This window comes from Neophocaena asiaeorientalis, unplaced genomic scaffold (genome assembly GCF_003031525.2).
Source record: "Neophocaena asiaeorientalis asiaeorientalis breed wild unplaced genomic scaffold, Neophocaena_asiaeorientalis_V1.1 scaffold945, whole genome shotgun sequence".
NCBI lineage: Eukaryota > Metazoa > Chordata > Mammalia > Artiodactyla > Phocoenidae > Neophocaena > Neophocaena asiaeorientalis.
In genome coordinates, this window is record NW_020174275.1 from 143,916 (window position 1) to 161,796 (window position 17,881).

General features: G+C 40.3%; 2 protein-coding genes across 4 annotated transcripts in view; one reads left to right on the forward strand and one right to left on the reverse strand.

Moving 5' to 3' along the window:
* The window catches only part of SLC12A6 (solute carrier family 12 member 6), an 88,874-nt gene extending 80,887 nt beyond the window's left edge, over positions 1-7,987 (forward strand). For both annotated transcript variants that reach the window (XM_024755794.1, XM_024755795.1), the window contains 7 exons: positions 111-306; positions 885-1,054; positions 1,986-2,117; positions 2,700-2,807; positions 3,008-3,192; positions 3,596-3,729; positions 4,923-7,987. In XM_024755794.1, the coding sequence (XP_024611562.1) occupies positions 111-306; positions 885-1,054; positions 1,986-2,117; positions 2,700-2,807; positions 3,008-3,192; positions 3,596-3,729; positions 4,923-5,014 (1,017 nt within the window). In that variant the 3' untranslated portion in view covers positions 5,015-7,987. The remainder of the gene's footprint in view (positions 1-110; positions 307-884; positions 1,055-1,985; positions 2,118-2,699; positions 2,808-3,007; positions 3,193-3,595; positions 3,730-4,922) is intronic.
* Positions 7,657-12,779, reverse strand: EMC4 (ER membrane protein complex subunit 4). Of its 2 annotated transcripts, XM_024755796.1 has the most exons (5): positions 12,570-12,779; positions 12,120-12,234; positions 8,973-9,126; positions 8,494-8,654; positions 7,657-8,238 (listed from the first exon to the last, which is right to left on the reverse strand). In XM_024755796.1, the coding sequence occupies exons 1-5, from the start codon at positions 12,653-12,655 to the stop codon at positions 8,203-8,205; spliced, it is 552 nt and encodes a 183-aa protein (XP_024611564.1). In that variant the 5' UTR covers positions 12,656-12,779; the 3' UTR covers positions 7,657-8,202. The 2 variants fall into 2 exon arrangements, with proteins under 2 accessions (XP_024611564.1, XP_024611565.1); XM_024755797.1 differs by lacking the exon at positions 8,494-8,654 and having other exon boundaries at positions 12,570-12,757.
* Positions 12,780-17,881: the final 5,102 nt, after the last annotated feature.

The window sequence follows — 17,881 nt, forward strand, 5'->3', positions numbered from 1 at the left end:
ATCTTATGCAGAGTTTGGAAGGGGGAGGGGAATATAATACGGAGAAGGAGTAAGAAGTTAAAAGACCCAGGATGAAGTAATTCAGTGTTGAGATTCTGTCTCTCTTTCAGACCATAAAGCATCTAATGGAGGCAGAGAAGGTGAAAGGATTCTCCCAGCTGGTGGTGGCCGCCAAGCTGAGAGAGGGCATTTCCCACCTCATCCAGTCATGTGGCCTTGGGGGCATGAAGCACAACACAGTGGTGATGGGGTGGCCAAATGGCTGGCGCCAGAGTGAAGATGCTCGAGCTTGGAAGACTTTTATTGGTACAAAACATTTCTCATACTATCCTGAGGGCTCAAATAGAGGATATACCCTAACCCCACCCCCCAGCCTCCTAAAATAGAGACGATGTCCTTGCTGAAGCATAGTCTCATAAGGGCACCTAAATAACTACTGCTAGTAATAACCTGATTCTCTTCACCCCCTCCAGCCTTACATAACGTTCATCAGTTGTTTATCTTGCCAAGTCTTACATTAGGAATTATCTCTGAAATTGCCAGATTTCCATGTGTGATCTCCCACATTGACATTCTCACAGGAATTGGAAGAATTGTTCTTCAGCATCAAAATCTCCCCAATTCACATATCCCCCACTTAGAAATGTAGTAATCAGAATACACCTAGTAATGTAAATCATAGTTCTCAGTCTAATTCTGTTAGCTATTCAAATTTTTCTTAATGATTTTCGTTACTTGATTTGGTATAACCTACTGTGTAAATAGGACACCTTGCTCAAAGAACTGTCAATGGGCATTATCCTTTCTTTGCTGACATGGTAGGAAGCAAGGTAAGCCTAAGGATTCATCTCTGCTTATCCTGATTCTCTCTGTTTTCTCCCTAGGCACAGTTCGAGTGACAACTGCTGCCCATCTGGCCCTGCTGGTGGCTAAAAACATCTCCTTCTTTCCCAGCAATGTGGAGCAGTTTTCTGAGGGCAACATTGATGTGTGGTGGATCGTGCATGACGGGGGGATGCTCATGCTCTTACCATTCCTACTGAAACAGCACAAGGTATTCTGACACCTTTTTTAAAAAGTCTTTCTCTCTTAACTTCTGTCCTGGTTCACTAGACAGAGAGTCTTCCTTTCATTCTATAGTGTTGGGGCTTGGAAAACTTGGGGATTATTCTTGGCTTTCCGTGATTCCAGATTCAACGTTATAAGAAATAGTTTTCTTTGTAGTTGATACCTATTTCCAAGGGAAATTCAGCAAATTAATAGAGCTCCATATGAGCCCTTGGAAAAAAACATTAATAAGTGAATTAAAAAAAAAAAAAAAAGACTGGGGCTTCCCTGGTGGCGCAGTGGTTGAGAGTCCGCCTGCCGATGCAGGGGACACGGGTTCGTGCCCCGGTCCAGGAGGATCCCACATGCCGCGGAGCGGCTGGGCCCGTGAGCCATGGCCGCTGAGCCTGCGCGTCCGGAGCCTGTGCTCCACAACAGGAGAGGCCACAGCAGTGAGAGGCCCACGTACTGCAAAAAAAAAAAAAGAAAAAGAAAAAGACGAAAATACTGGAAACCTAAGAGGATGTGTGTGTATCTTATACATATTTATGTTCATCCTATGGTAAGACTGAAATTTAAAATAGTAAATATTATAGTCTGCACAGTGTCATCAGTATGCTATCTGAGTAAAGCACCCTCTTAATGTATCATGTGCCATCTTTTCTGTTTTGCCAGTTTTTTTCTTGTCATGAAATAAGAACTCCTTTAAACTATATTTTGTGTGTTCCTTGGTCAAGCTTTTGCCCTAACAATAATATAGCAAGTAAGTAAAATAAATAAATAAGTAAATAAATAATAATATGGCAAGTAAGAATCTAGGAACATATACCCTGAAACTGTACAAGATTGTTCTAGGCAAAAGTGCCATTTATTTTAAGAAATAACTCTTTTTTGCCTTCTTGCATTTAATTTTCCATGTATATGTGGTACTTTCTCAGGTGTGGCGAAAATGCAGCATACGGATCTTCACAGTAGCCCAACTAGAAGACAACAGTATTCAGATGAAGAAGGACCTGGCCACCTTCCTGTATCACCTTCGCATTGAGGCAGAGGTGGAAGTGGTGGAGATGGTGAGAAAGCTGAGTTTGAGATAGGAGAGACTACCCTGTCATTCTAGAACCTCTTCTGGTTTGGGAATTTCCTCAGCTGCAAATGTGGATTAATTCCTTAGTTCCAACAAAACTCTCATATGTTGATCTAGATAAGTACAATGCATATGTGATGTGTATTTAGTGGTAGTTTAAAATTTTTGCTTTCCTGTTTGTTCCATAGCCCTTCTATTTCTGCTAGATTCTTATCTGCTTAATACAGTTTTATTAAGTTTCAGTTCATATATTCGTGCTAAAATCACACATAGCTTTTTTAAAAAAATAACTTGTAAGTATTAAAAAAAAAATAAGACTGGGGTTTTTGTTTTGTGTTTCAAGGAAACACGTATGTCATGGTTAGATTGTGGAAAAGACTCAGGGCTCTGGATTTGATCTACAATCCACAATATTATTATATTTACATAGCTCAATGACTGAACAAAAACTAAAACCTAGGTTGATATTGTGATAACTTTCTCTGGTGTAATTTAGTAAGTGGAAATGAAAACATATGGTTCTTTCTCGTTTGTGCTTATTGCCTACTCCGTGTGATATCTACGGCAGCATGACAGTGACATATCAGCTTATACTTACGAGCGCACCCTGATGATGGAGCAAAGGTCCCAGATGCTCCGGCACATGCGACTATCCAAAACAGAGCGGGACAGAGAGGTGAGATTTTGCTGCACTGACCTAATCCTGGCCCTGTGAAGTCTATCACTGAAAGGGATGATAGTATTGTTCTCAGCATGACAGATTCTTTCCTGATTGCTTTATTGGTTATTCCACTATAACCACATTTCAAAATAATTAAAGATGAAGCATGAGAGAAAATTGGGTATAGAGTCACAGCTATGTTGGGCCTTCCTCAGGCACAGCTGGTAAAAGATCGGAATTCAATGCTACGATTGACCAGCATTGGCTCTGACGAGGATGAAGAGACAGAGACCTATCAGGAGAAGGTGCACATGACCTGGACGAAAGACAAGTACATGGCATCCCGGGGGCAAAAGGCCAAGTCAATGGAAGGATTCCAGGACCTACTTAACATGCGTCCGTAAGTTTTCCTACTCACAAGCTTATCACTTAACATAGTATCCTAGTTAGTGCCACAGGTGTGGCACTGCCTGAATACACAGGACAGAATCTAGTCTTCATTTCACCCCAAATCCAGCCATCTTTCTATTGTTTGCCTATGCCTATCAGCTACCAATTAACACTGTACACAAGCTAACCATCTTTCTTCCTGTCCATACTGTGTTCCTGGCATAAAACAAGAAAATGTAGAATGAGAAAACCATGATATCAATATTATAAGGCAATCAGTCATTTGTTCATTACATCAATCATAGTTAAAGCAAAAAATCTCTAAAATCTCAAGTTTTTTAAAGTTGACGATATGCCTAGTTTTCTCTTTGCCTTAACCCACCTGTTTCTTCCCCACCACGCTTCCCTTCCAGGGACCAGTCCAATGTGAGGCGGATGCATACAGCAGTGAAGCTCAATGAGGTTATAGTTAACAAGTCCCATGAAGCAAAGCTGGTTTTGTTGAATATGCCAGGGCCACCCCGAAACCCTGAGGGTGATGAAAACTGTATCCTTTCCAAGAGCAAAACTTCCAGTAGGGAAAATCTTAGCCTGTGTTTTATTTATTTATTTATTTATTTTTGGCGGTACGTGGGCCTCTCACTGTTGTGGCCTCTGCCGTTGTGGAGCACAGGCTCCAGACGCACAGGCTCAGCAGCCATGGCTCACGGGCCCAGCCACTCCGCGGCATGTGGGATCTTCCCGGACCGGGGCACGAACCCATGTCCCCTGCATCGGCAGGCGGACTCTCAACCACTGCGCCACCAGGGAAGCCCTTAGCCTGTGTTTTAGATGGGACACTAAGTAACTGTAAAAGTTATTGTCTATGACTTCCTCTCTTGAGGAGGGAAGACTGTTAAAAGTCTCAGGCAAGGATCCTTACTTAGTGATACTACTCTCCTTCAGGGGAGTTGGGTATAAGATGTTCTCTCTGAACCCTAAAGAGACTTTTTAGGTGGCATATTTGCAACATGACTTTCAACATTCAGTGTATAGAACCCTTTCTGACAGTCCTAGAGATGGAACACCCACAGCCCCTTCTCCTTTCCAGGCTCGTCCCAGTTTGCAAAGCCTCTCTCTTTTGGATGGAGTTAGGGGAGAGGCAGATGAAGTGGAATCTCCTCTGAGGGGGAAAGATAAGGTTCTTCTTCATACCCTAATTCCAGGATTGTTTTTATGGGACCCCTTCAGCACTGCAATGGCACAGACTGGTCCATTCCCACCAGTACCATTAAGGAAAAGAGGTTAAAAGAAAACAAAGAGTAAATCAACTATATTTGAAGAAAAAAAGAAAAAGGAACTGGCAGAAAAAAATCTAACTTGAGCAGGTTCACTTGGAAATTACTGGGATTCTCTCCTGGAATCTTACAAGTTGCCCTGTTGTGGCTTTTTCTTCTTTCTGCCTTATTTGCTATGTAGTAATAACACATTACTTCTGGGTTTCCCCCATTTTAAAATAACATTTAGAAAAAAAATCTAACAAATGGGAGTCTTGTATTATTTATGCAAAGAGGCTAGATCCCCAGATTACTTCAGAGTTTGATTGAATCCAGAGTTCAGACTTCTCCAGTTCTGAATATATAATAATTAAAACAAGCATGTTGATTTTGCAGCTTTGTAGTCAGATAAACTCAGATTATCATGAGGCCAGGTTTTAAATTGTGCTCTTCTGCCTATTTGTCTCCTTGACAAATTCTGAAGACATGGAGTTCCTAGAAGTGCTCACTGAAGGACTAGAGCGAGTCCTTCTTGTCCGAGGTGGTGGCAGTGAAGTGATCACCATTTATTCATAATCTACCCCTGAATGACTCTGCTGGGCCTCACCTTTCCAGAAAGGTTTCCATCCTCCATGGAAGTGCCAGCTCTTTACTACCACTCCCATCAACTAGAGACCTGCGTTCTGTGTACATCACGCTGAACTCTTAATGAGCTGAGCCTCAAGTACTTGTGCAGAAAAGTACAAACAGATCTGCTCTTTGCTACCACATGACCTGCTGTCCTTAAGGAAGAAGCAGATATTCCCTCAACCTCAGAACAACGCTCAAGTCCTACAAGCCATGCCCGTACCAGATAAAGGCAAGTTAGAATTAACAAGCTAAACCAATAAAATGAATTGGCAAAAGGGATGCTAGAAATTCAACTGAAGACAAAAGACAAGTACACATCTAACATTAAAGATGAGTCTCAGAAGTCATGATTCAATGATGACACCATGGGGGTAACAGCCAGACACAGCCACATCATACTAAAGAATTCATGGCCAAGTACACGGGGAGCTAACATCTTTGTGGAGACATCCATGGCAAGCCAAGATGAAAATTTTCGTCAGTGTATCCACTGCTCTCCAGGACTCTAATTTTACATTAGGGTACCAATATATAAAAATGGAAACATGAAACTGCAGCCCCTACTTCCTCCAAAATAAGATTCCCCCAAAATATGTTTAAGTACACATACTGTGTTGTATATTTCAGCTATTTCTCAAACCCATCCTGTGGTTAGGATTGTAATACAGGCACTGTTACCATGGAAACTGTTTTTTAAAAGGTTGAGTAAAAATTATTTCTTTCAGGTTCTTTGCAAATGGACAAACTAAGCGAACTCCAAAAGGTAGCTATCAAGATTTACATACATGCAGCCTGTGGTTACCTATGAGACATGGGCAAAATATATAAGCTGTTATCTAAGAAAGGCAGATGATGATGCATATTGACCAATAGGTTCTCCTTTCCTTCTCCCTTTTATGCCCTCTGGGTTATAGGCACAGATCAAAAATCATAAGAACACACACACTAGGAAGACTGGCTAAAATCCTTGGCTAAAACCTTTGGATTATCCTTCAAAGGGAGAATCCAGCAGTGGAATTCGAACTTTATAGCCATACTCCTTCCATAGTGCCAAAGTTACTGAGCTGCTGCTACTCTTCTTACCTACTTCACTGAAGTGGCATGCAATTGGCATTGGCCTATTTCAAGAAACTTATTTCATTAGGAAACCTGTGGACTCATTCCCAAAGCCAGCCGTAATGAAGACTTGAGGGCATGCAGCTCAGCACTAAGTATGAGCATTTTTTTTTCCTTTCAATTTTATTCTTCATTTTGACTGCAGAAACTTGGATCTGAACTAAGAGATTATCCAAGGTAACAGTCTTCTATTTCAGTTTTGTTTTCAGAAAGCTCTAAATGTGTCAAGGAAATGCTTCTGCAAGCTTAGCTTTTTATTTGCTAACTTAATGATCACAAAACACCTGCTTTTCGAGCATAGGGAAACTGCCCTGTGTGACTGAGTGGTAATTTCATATATGTGAAATCTTCATTTATTGTACAGGATAGATAGGGTATTCCAAGAAACTATCTTGCCTGTGTTCATGTCTGCTTTTGAATTTCATTTTATTAATGATAAATAGTACCACTCTTTCATTACCAGTAGGATATGGAGCAAGCTGACTTGCTCCATAGTCTGCAGACTATTCATCTGACCCTTATGGACAGAAGAGAAAAACCCTTCAATATGGCTTAAGAAACGGAGTCATTTTGGTTTATTCCCTTTGTTCTTCTCTCAGTGTCCCAGCCCAGTCAGGTAGCAAGGCAGACAAGATCTTTTAAGTCTTTTTTTTCTGCTGCTTCCTGCAGAGGGTAGAAGCATTGTTTACAACTTTCATTGCAACACTCCATTGCTAAGTTGAGTCCAGCAGTAGTGGAACAGGTACCCTAGGACCCAAGCTATTAAAGACCCATGCTGTAAAGGTCAGCTTGCCCAGGAACTCCTTTACATTTACACAAAACCTCTGGCCAAATGGACAGAAAGTAAGGTTAGTTTTAGAAGAGCTTTTTGTGGCTGGAGCTCTGTAAGGATCCTTTAAAGGGATAATGGAATTAGTGGCTACTAATATAGCCCCTACTTTAGGCCCTAAAACACAATCACTGTTACATGGGGAAGTGGTTATTAGGCCAGATTTAAACTCATCTCTGTCTAGAGCATTTCATGTCTATGTGTTGCTTATGTTGTCTGCAAACTGTCTTGTCTCTTTTAATCACTGCAAATAAAGCAATACCGAAAACTTGATGAGAGAATGCACCTTAGGGGAAGGGGCTTTGTGTTTCATGCAGGAAGAGAAAGGAAAGACCGCCTCCTGCCTTTTGAAGAGATCCAGCTTTTAAGTCTTAGCTATGACTTTACCAGGGCAGGTTATGACAATATTCATTTTCCAACTGCTGGCCCTCTGCCTTTTATAGCTATCTTAAAAGCTTAAGTTTGAGTTGCAGCATCTGTCTGACAGGTGCCAAGTTCCTTTTGGCAGGGGAAAGATCACTACTTTGTATCTTCCGTTGCCTCAGATTCCTGTGGCCCCTGAGATCCCGCGAATCCTCATTCTCCCTAAACATGTTAAAAATCCATTTTTGTGGATATTAAAGTAGCAATTACACTGTAAGCATTTTATGTGCTTTTTGGGTCTGGTTTATTTTTCTTTTCATCATGTATAATCTGAATTCAGCATTAGTTTCTCCCATTTCTCTAGTATCTCCAACAGAATTTTTATGTCCCAGCTTGTGTTAGACAGAAGTGAAATATTAAGGAGGATAGATTTAAGGGAAACTTGTGCAACTTTTTTTTAAAGCACTGTTCTCAACCATTTAATTTATTAAAAGGAGATGCTGCTGCAGCTCTTGATTTATCAGCAACCACTCTTTTGTTTACAGAGTTATGGTTTCATTTGTTGTTTTGCTCTCTACTGGAAACAAATAAAGTTTTCTACCTTATTTTCAGTCAAGAGTTGTGGTATCGTTTTTTTGTGTGTTTGTAGTGATATGTACATTGTCTTTCTAGGATTTGTCTCTTCACCATGGAGAAAAGAGACCTTTTGGTCCTTTTCAGTGAGTGATAATGTTAAAGGTTGGTATGCTGAGGAGGAGCCACTGGGCATGAAGGCGGCTGTAAATGAGCTCCAGATACATAGGCACCACGTGCTTCTTTCTCAGGTTCACAAAAGCAGTCCTCCTCCACTGAACTCCATCCTCTGAAAAAAGAAAAAATGAATAGGTTAATGGTGAATGAGAAATAACTGAAATAACTTCCTGAATCAAGTACTTAATACTTTAATCATAAGCTCTACTTTGCTTTATCTTTAAAATATAACAATTTCCAAACTCCTAATGGATCTTATTTCTTAAGAAATGAGCTCTAAGAGCAACTGTGATCCCCCACCATCAAATGGATCAACTATTTACTGTACATTACATCTGCCCCAAATTTAACTTTCCTTTTGCCTTACCTCAGGGGGCTCAATGAAGGCTAACCAATCTGATGCATGTGTAGGCAAGAGTCCCATTGACTGGCACTTATAAACAGCCAATGCCAAACCCATAAGGTTCCCAATGAGATACACCAAACCCTGAAGAAACTTCTGGCTTGAACTTTCTAGCATCTTGAAAGCTGTTGGGGTAACAGAAAGTGTCAAAAACCAAAAAAACTTCTTTTTTCAATACGAATCAGGCCATATATTAATATATATAACACAGACAGTCCAGTCCCATAGTAAGAGTACAAATAGAACCATTAAAGGTGAACAAAAACCCACAAGCACCATTTCCTCCTCCATGCCACCACCACTGCCATCACCACCCTGCACACACTCCTACTGCAACTAGCCAAGAGCTAGCTGTGCCAAAGACTTCCCGTAATGGGTTCTGCCGAAGAATTTGCCTTTGATTCTTAAAGCTTAAGGAGGATTATTATTTCAAGAATACTTACTGGCTGAAATGGCCATAAGTGCCTGAATGGGTCGCCAAGCCATCATACACACCATCATAGTAGGGAAGATGGAGATAGTATTGCCTGCCATGTACATGATGAAGAGGTTCATGGGAATCTGTTTCAGGGGACCCAAGGCAATGTCCCAGCAGCGCTAAAACAAACACAGTTTTAACCTCTGATCACTATCCTCAGTCCTACGTTATATCACTGGTGTTAAAGTAAAATGAACACAATTCCCGACTTCGTGCTTCTGAGTGAGCTGACTCCTCAATTCCACCACCTCTGCCCTTCTCCCACTTTGCCACAGGAAGCTTGCTCTTCTAAAGATAAGGCATCTTCACCATTTCTGTTTTTCCCCATGGGTTTCCCAAATACCATTTTTCCCCAGGACTTGTGGTAAAGAGAAGATTTCCCTATTTTTGTTCTTAAACTTCTGCATCTATCACTGGCCCATCTGCAACTGAAGAACTAGATAAATCCACATAGTGGTAGATTAGCATACCTCAATAACTAATAGAACAAACAGACAAATCCAGATGTGAACGATCTGAATGATATTATTAACCCAATTGACAAATAGAACACTGCACCCAACAGGTGCAGAAATCACATTCTTTTCAAACACACATAGGACATTTACAAAAACTGACAACTTACTGAGCTGTGGAGAAAGTGTCAATAACTCAAAGAACTCCAATCATACAAAGCATATTCTTTGATTATAATGCAATTAAGCTAGGAATCAATAACAAGGATAACTAGAAAATCCCCTATGTGTTAGAGTGAAAAAATGTGCTCTAAATGATCCACTAATCAAAGAAGAAATTTCAGTGGAAAACAAATATTGTTAACTGATAACAAATACCATATATTAAAACTGGGACACAGAGCTTTGAGAAATTTACACCCTTAAATACATATTAGAAGACTAAATAAAAGTAAGCATCTATTTCAAGAAGTAAGAAAAAGAATAAATTAAACCCAAGGAAATGGAAAGGAAAGAAATCAAAATGAGAGCAGAAATTAATGAAATTTTCTTAAAATCAACAAAGCCAAAGGTTTTTTCGAAAAGATTAAGAAAATACTGGTGAGCCTGATGAATAAAAAGCAAACTATTCAACAGCAAGAATGAAAAAAGGGACATCTCTATAGGTCTTCCATATATTAAAGTGATCAATATTATGAATTTGGGGGAAATGGCTAAATTCCTAGAAAAAATAACAACTTACCTAAATGGCATAAGAAGTTGGAAATTTAAATAGTCTTATAACTTTAAGAAACTCTATAATTAAGCCCGAATGGTATCCCTTGGCAAATTCTTAACATTTAAGGAAAAAATAAAGCCAATCTTATACAAACTCAGAGAAGAAAAAATGAATTCATTACTGTAATATGGGGCCTCATAAATACCAAAACCTGCCAATGACATTATGAGAAAAGTTTACAGACCAGTATCACTCATGAACCTAAATGCAAAAATCCTAGGGGCTTCCCTGGTGGCACAGTGGTTAAGAATCCACCTGCCAATGCAGAGGACACGGGTTCAAGCCCTGGTCCGGGAAGATCCCATATGCCACAGAACAACTAAGCTCATGCGCCACAACTACTGAGCCTGTGCTCTAGAGCCCGTGAGCCACAACTACTGAGCCCACGTGCCACAACTACTGAAGCCCGCATGCCTACAGCCTGTGCTCCACAATGAGAGAAGCCACCATGATGAGATGCCTGCGCGCCACAATGAAGAGTAGCCCCCCCACCGCTGCAACTAGAGAAAGCCCGTGCACAGCAACCAAGACCCAACACAGCCAAAAAAAAAAAATCCTTAACAAAATATTTAAAGTAAATCTATCTATATAAACAGAATAATATACCCCTGTCCATTTGGGTTTATTCACATAAAGGAAGAAATGGCCATGTGTAAACAGTTCCCTTATCTGTCATTTACACAGATCATTTATATGAGAGTTTATTTATAGAATTCTTGTTTTTTTAAAATTTTCTGGCCCTGCGGAGCAGCATGTGGGATCTTAGTTCCCTGACCAGGGATCAAACCTGTGCCCCCTGCTTTGGAAGCATGGAGTCTTTACCACTGGACCACCAGGGAAGTCCCTATCTGAGAGTTTAAATATCAAATCATCCATACAACAGAATTGCTCTAAAATACATATTTTATAATAATCTGCCTTTAAAATCACGCCATTTTAGTAATACCTTACTATCATGTATTATTCATATTATGCTTTGATGTACCAAGATGAAAAATGACAGGACACTTATCAAGAAAATCACTGACAACAGCTCTGTCATTTTCATGTTGTGAAAATCACTGCATTTCATGAATCAAAGTTCATTTAATATTGAACAATATTAAGGCTGAGAGGGAAGTGCCAGGCACTGTTCGAGGGACTTGGGAGACAAAATCTTGCTCTCAGGGAGCTTACAAGAGTGAAAATAGAGATAATAAAATAAGTAAACTATATATGAATGATATGGAGAAATATATATGAATGATATGGAGAAATATAAAGTAAGAAAAGATAGGGAGTGCCATGAGGGTAGACTTCACTAAGAAGGTAACACGTGAGAGACTGAAAGGAGATGAGACAGCAAATCATAAAGGTATCTGGGGGAAAAGGAAAGAACAAGTACAAAAAGCCTGAAATAGAAGCTTGCCTGGCATATTTAAGGAGCAGCAAGGAGGCCGTTCTGACTATAGGAGTGCACAAAGGGGAAAATGGTAGAAGATGAAGTGGCTTAGACCAGGATGATAGATTACAGCAATAAGAATTAAGATTTTGAATCTATTCTGAAGGTAAAAGCAACGGGCTGTTGTGTTGGTTGGTTGTGTGGTATAAGGGAACTCCAGTAGAAAAAGATGACTTGAACTGGAACGCATTGCTACCAGTAGCTAATTTTCAACCTACTTCCTTATATCTTATGTTCAAACGTCTTTTATTTTTACAATTATTGAGCACTTTTGGATCTGATATGTCAACTAATGTAACACTAATCTCAAGCGGTTTAGCTATCAAATATTCGGGATAAGGGCCATCTACAGTAAGACATTCATGTGCTGCGTGGGAGAGGGTGGGTGTGTAGGTCAGGACTGGCCCAAGGACTATAGTGACATCTATACCTCTGTACCTTCTCCACTAGGATCCGGTCTGTCTCTTGCACGCTGGTATCAGGCACTTGCTTGTCCAAGTAACCAACTGGGTACAGCGAGTCTCCCTGGCCACCGCCCCGGTCACTTCGGCTCCTAGAGACCAAAACCAAGAAACTAAGGTTGCAGCCTTCCACACTTCACATTCCACATTTCCCGTTCGAATCACAGGAATAAAGATCCTCACATGCATCTACCCAGATTAGACCAGCCCTCTCGTGGGTTCGTCAGACCGTTGCCTGTAGGGAGGAATGAAATAAGCATCCTTTGGTCATAGAAACCTCTGTGGCAGAGAAGCCGCTAGCTCCCCAGGAGTCGTTTCTGGGCCACCCATCCTTTTCAGGGAGTTGGGCCTGAGGGTTCAGGTCCTATTCCTCTGGGGTAGTGCTGGGGTGGGAGCTCTGATGTCGAACTTTGCCCAGGCACCTCACCTGCTGCCTCCTCCAGGTCCGCTCAGCTCAATCGCCCACTTGAAGCGCCGGCCTCGGTTGGCCACCAGGCTCCCCTGGGCCGTCATGGCAACGGCCGCCTCCCAAAGCTGCAGAGCTCCCAACCAAAGCTCAGCCAGGCCTCAAGCCCAACAGCATCCGCGACTTCTGGGGTTCACTCTGCAAGTCCACGTCCGGCGCGTAACTATAGACGTCACTTCCGTCCCGGAAATTGTCAGGCGTCTGACCGAAGGGTGTGGTCGGAGCTACAGAAGGTGGGAGGGGAAAAAAAGAATGTAAAGGTACCTAAAGCGTCTTCCGCGCCTTCCCTCCTTTCTGAAGAAGGCCTGCAGGGTGTTCCCTCACCTCTGAGGTGCGTTTTATGGGACAAAGGGAAGTCCATACTGACTCTCCATTAGGGGTTGAAGCCCTGAAAAGCGTCTGGAGCTCTTACCCGTTCCCGGGAGCACAAGATTCAAATAATCTGTTTAAATCCTCGCTTCACCACGGATTGTGTGACCTTGAGCGAGTTATTTAGTAGCTTCTGGGTATTGAATGTCCACCGTGTACCAGGAACTTTATGTCTATTATTTCATTTAATTCTCACAGGAACCCTGCGACGTAGATAGTTGTGTCCCTGATCCGCAGCAAACCTAGGAGGCAGAGTGGGCATGTTAAGGCTCTTGGGCTCAAGATTCAGACGGTCTCCGTTTGAATTCTGGCTTCGTTACTTACTTGCGTGATTTTGGGCAAGTTAGATTCTTTGTGTTTCAGACCTTAACTTATGTACCTGCTTTCGAGGCTTGTTCTGAGGTTGAATAGAGTGCTCGCCACAAGCGCATGACGTGTTTTTTAATGTCATTAATCTCCAACATTATTCGTGGTGATCGGGTTTTGTATTCAACTGTATACCTATATCATAATTAAACCTATCATAGGGTTTTTAAGTTGTGTACTGTTTTTTTCCCTTTTATAACCAATGTTGCTGTCACTGTCATTCAAATCATATATTCCTTCCCTTGTAAAGTACTCTCCTACTTGCTATAAAATTTTTTAAGCTATAACAAAGTTTCTTTGGTCGCAAGGGTACTCCAGGTCTTTTATTCCTTTGTTCTAGGAATCCTCATAGTGTTATTTGCTAAAAACGTGTTCCAGAGAACGTGAAGATGTTGAGACTGAACTGAGGAAAGGTTCCAAGGTCAGATAAGCTTGAGATATTGTATTCTGCACATACATCCCAGAGATTCTCGGTGCTACTGGTATAACATTAAAACCACAAGAAATAATTCAGTAAATAATCTCCTTTCATTTTGTTTCCCAATCTGCCTGAATAACAAGCCTTTTTTTTTTTTCTATCACATCTGTTAATGTCCAGTGGAATCAATGTTCCATAGAACACAGAGGGCAACTTGCTATATGTGTGCTAGAATTAAAGAGAAAGAAGAAGGCACTCTTTAAAGATCTGACTGATATTTTTTAAAGTTTGTTAGAATATCATTAGAAATAATAGATCCTTTATGGAAATGGAGATTCAGATTGGAATTAAACTTTTTTTTTAAGGTTTAAAAATCTATAAAAATGTGTTTTTTTAACATCTTTATTGGGGTATAATTGCTTTACAATGGTGTGTTAGTTTCTGCTTTATAACAAAGTGAATCAGTTATACATATACATATGTTCCCATATCTCTTCCCTCTTGCGTCTCCCTCCCTCCCACCCTCCCTATCCCACCCCTCCAGGCGGTCACAAAGCACCGAGCTGATAACCCTGTGCTATGCGGCTGCTTCCCACTAGCCATCTACCTTACGTTTGTTAGTGTATATATGTCCATGCCTCTCTCTCTCTCTTTGTCACAGCTCACCCTTCCCCCTCCCCATATCCTCAAGTCCATTCTCCAGTAGGTCTGTGTCTTTCTTTATTCCTGTCTTACCCCTAGGTTCTTCATGACATTTTTTTTCCTTAAATTCCATATATATGTGTTAGCATACGGTATTTGTCTTTCTCTTTCTGACTTACTTCACTCTATATGACAGACTCTAGGTCTATCCACCTCATTACAAATAGCTCAATTTCGTTTCTTTTTAAGGCTGAGTAATATTCCATTGTATATATGTGCCGCATCTTCTTTATCCATTCATCCGATGATGGGCACTTAGGTTGTTTCCATCTCCAGGCTATTGTAAATAGAGCTGCAATGAACATTTTGGTACATGACTCTTTTTGAATTTTGGTTTTCTCAGGGTATATGCCCAGTAGTGGGATTGCTGGGTCATATGGTAGTTCTATTTGTAGTTTTTTACGGAACCTCCATACTGTTCTCCATAGTGGCTGAACCAATTCACATTCCCACCAGCAGTGCAAGAGTGTTCCCTTTTCTCCACACCCTCTCCAGCATTCATTGTTTCTAGATTTTTTGATGATGGCCATTCTGACTGGTGTGAGATGATATCTCATTATAGTTTTGATTTGCATTTCTCTTGGAATTAAACTTTTGAGGATCCAAGTTTTTGCACAAAAATGTGTTTTGTAAGAAAAGTAAAGGGAAACATATAGTTTAATCCTGACTCCAAATGAACTCCTAAGAGAGGTAGGAACTCTCTTGGCCTACATTTCTTCATCTATAAAATAAGGGACTTGTACCAGATAACTTCTTAGGGTACCTTCTAGTTCTAAAAATGTATTTTTTTGGAATACATATTTTGCATATTATTCTTTCATATATGGTATATTCATAGAAAGAAGACACATTAAGGAATAAACACATTAAGGAATAATGGGATTTCATATCATTTTTTAAAATTGTGCTTTCCCATACTTTTAGTAATTCTCTGCATTATGTGGGTACCACTTTTGGATTTAGAGAAATATAAATGTTATTAATTGTAATATGACATGATTCTAAACCTAGAAGTGGAATGGTTCTGTCCTGGATTCAAAGGAGACTCATCTTGGGAGCCCTCAAAAAATACTGATGCCTTGGCCACACCCACAGAGATTCTAATTCATTTGCTTAGGGTGGAGCAAGGTCATCAGTATTCTTGTATGGCTCTCCAGGTGATTCTCCTTTGCAGCAAGTACTGAGAACCACTGACATGGAGTGTTTGGTTGCTCTAAAATGACAAGGTATGAATTTACACAAAGTAATTTAAGCAATCATTAGTTTTTTAGAGCCTCCTTTTATGCCTCCCACTGGGATAAACTTGAATTAGAAAAATAATAGAAATACTGAAATTGTAAAAATAAATGTTAAACTTCCTTTACTTTGTGGCTTTGAGCAAATATGATTTTAATGAAAGAAACTGAGAAGGCAAACCATGATTCCACAGGTCATATGAGTTGCCTTGTTTGACTTTTACAATTTGTACCACCTGCGCAGTTTTGGTATTTGTTTTTGTAAATATCTTCCCCGCCCCTGCCACCCCACCCCCCAACCTCTTTAGGAGTCTGAGAAGCTGACTATTTCTAATACTTCATGCCATTCTCTTCAGAGCAGTTGCATTTGGATTGAAACTTGAACAAAGAAATTTCTGTTTCACACAACCAGATTTGCGAGAATGGATCCCTTTAAAGGAAAAAAAGCTTTACAGCTATGTCTTAAGTTTTTGGTCTCTGCCATTTTACAATGTCCCTATAATAAATCTATTCGGCTATCCTCAGCCATCCAACCAGTTTCCCCAGTGTGCTCTAAAAGCTCCTAATCCTTTTGGCAGCTTAAATAAAATGGACTTCTGTTGCAATCTCCATTTATTTGTGTTATTTAACTCTACTATCATTATTGCCTTCTGAAAAGGAACACCTTCCTATTGCACCATTCATGATGCAGTTTATTCCATGTCAGTAATGGGGTTTTAACAAGAGGAAACGTTTTCCTCTGTTTTGTCTGTTTGCATTTTCAAACCTCTTTAGTGAAAAAAGAAAAAAAAATTTTTTTTTTTTTAGTAAGATCGTACCTTGCTAGCTCTTGGGTATCTGCACCATTTCTATGCAGATTACAGATTTTTCACTTTCTGGTTCATGGCTCTGCAGTGTCATGAAATGCTCCTGTCAGCAGTGACATGAACTAATATGGTGCTGGGAAAAGATGTTGGTTAGTAGTACCATTCTTCATTAGCAATTACCTTTTTTTAATTTCAGGAAGACTGTTGTACAATTCACATTTTACCTGCAGTTCACAGGTTCCCATTATAGCACTTACCTCCAGCACTTGCTTAGGAAGCTGGGAGGATTGCCATTCCCACAGATCCCATTGAAAGCTAAGAATGACAACCATAGCATAAGTCATAATGATACATCACAGATAGCCTAACATGTTTCTTCAAACTTAGTTACTCGGGATTCATGCTAGTGATTAATTTCAGCTGTCTTGGAGGTGGGCTAAACTGTCTCTACACCAAGGATCTGAATGACTAATCCAGGTCCTTTGTGGCATTTTTTCTTACGTGCTAATATTAAAAAGCCTCGATTGGTTCCGTTATAAAGCATTGTTTTATAGCCTGAGTTTTTTATAAGGAGGATTGTCCTCGCAGAATTCATATGTTGAAGCCCTAACCCGCAATGTATTTGGAGATGGGCCTCTGGGGGGTAATTAGGGTTAGATGAGGTCATGAAGGTAGGGCCCTCATACTGGGATTGGTGTCCTTATAAGAAGAGACACAAGAGAACTTGCTGTGTCACTCTGCCATGTGAGGACACAATGAGAAGGTGGCTGTCTACAGCCAGAAAGAGAGGTCTCACCAGGAGCTGAATCAGGCAGCACCTTGATCTTGGACCTCCCTGTCTCCAGAACTGTGAAAAACTAAATTTCTGTTGTTAAAGCCACTCAGTCTGTGGTGTTTTGTTATGGTAGCCCAAGGAGACTAATAAAAGGATGAAGTGGGATTCAGAAGAATTGAAGGAGAACAATAAGTACCTTTTGTGTTTAGTGAAGTGCTTTTGAAAGATAGTCATCCGTTAAAACATAAAATAAATGTAGGATTGTTTAATTTGTACAAGTTTATTACATAAGTGGAAACATATTAAACACTGTGCACTGACTTGTATTTTCACTTAATCCATCTTGGATGTCTTCCATGTCTGTCACTCAGATCTACCTCATTCTTTTTAAAGGCTACAGAGTATACATGGCATGGATGTACGATAACTTAGTTAACCAGTCCCTAATTGATGGGCATTTAGGTTGTTCCCGTTTGTCACTGTTACAAAAAAAGTGTTACTATGAACATCCCTGGGTAATTTGTCAACACAGTTCTGTAGGAGAGTCATACAATTAAGGTTGCTTACCACAGAGGTTATACAGTTACAATATTAATAAATTA

Coding starts and splice junctions, on each gene's coding strand:
- EMC4 (XM_024755796.1), bottom strand. CDS start 12,655: ATGACGGCCCAGGGGAGCCTGGTGGCCAACCGAGGCCGGCGCTTCAAG. Junction 9,127..12,119: donor ACCGGATCCTAGTGGAGAAG/GTACAGAGGTAT, acceptor TGTTTGTTTTAG/CGCTGCTGGGACATTGCCTT. Junction 8,655..8,972: donor ACTTATGGCCATTTCAGCCA/GTAAGTATTCTT, acceptor TTACCCCAACAG/CTTTCAAGATGCTAGAAAGT.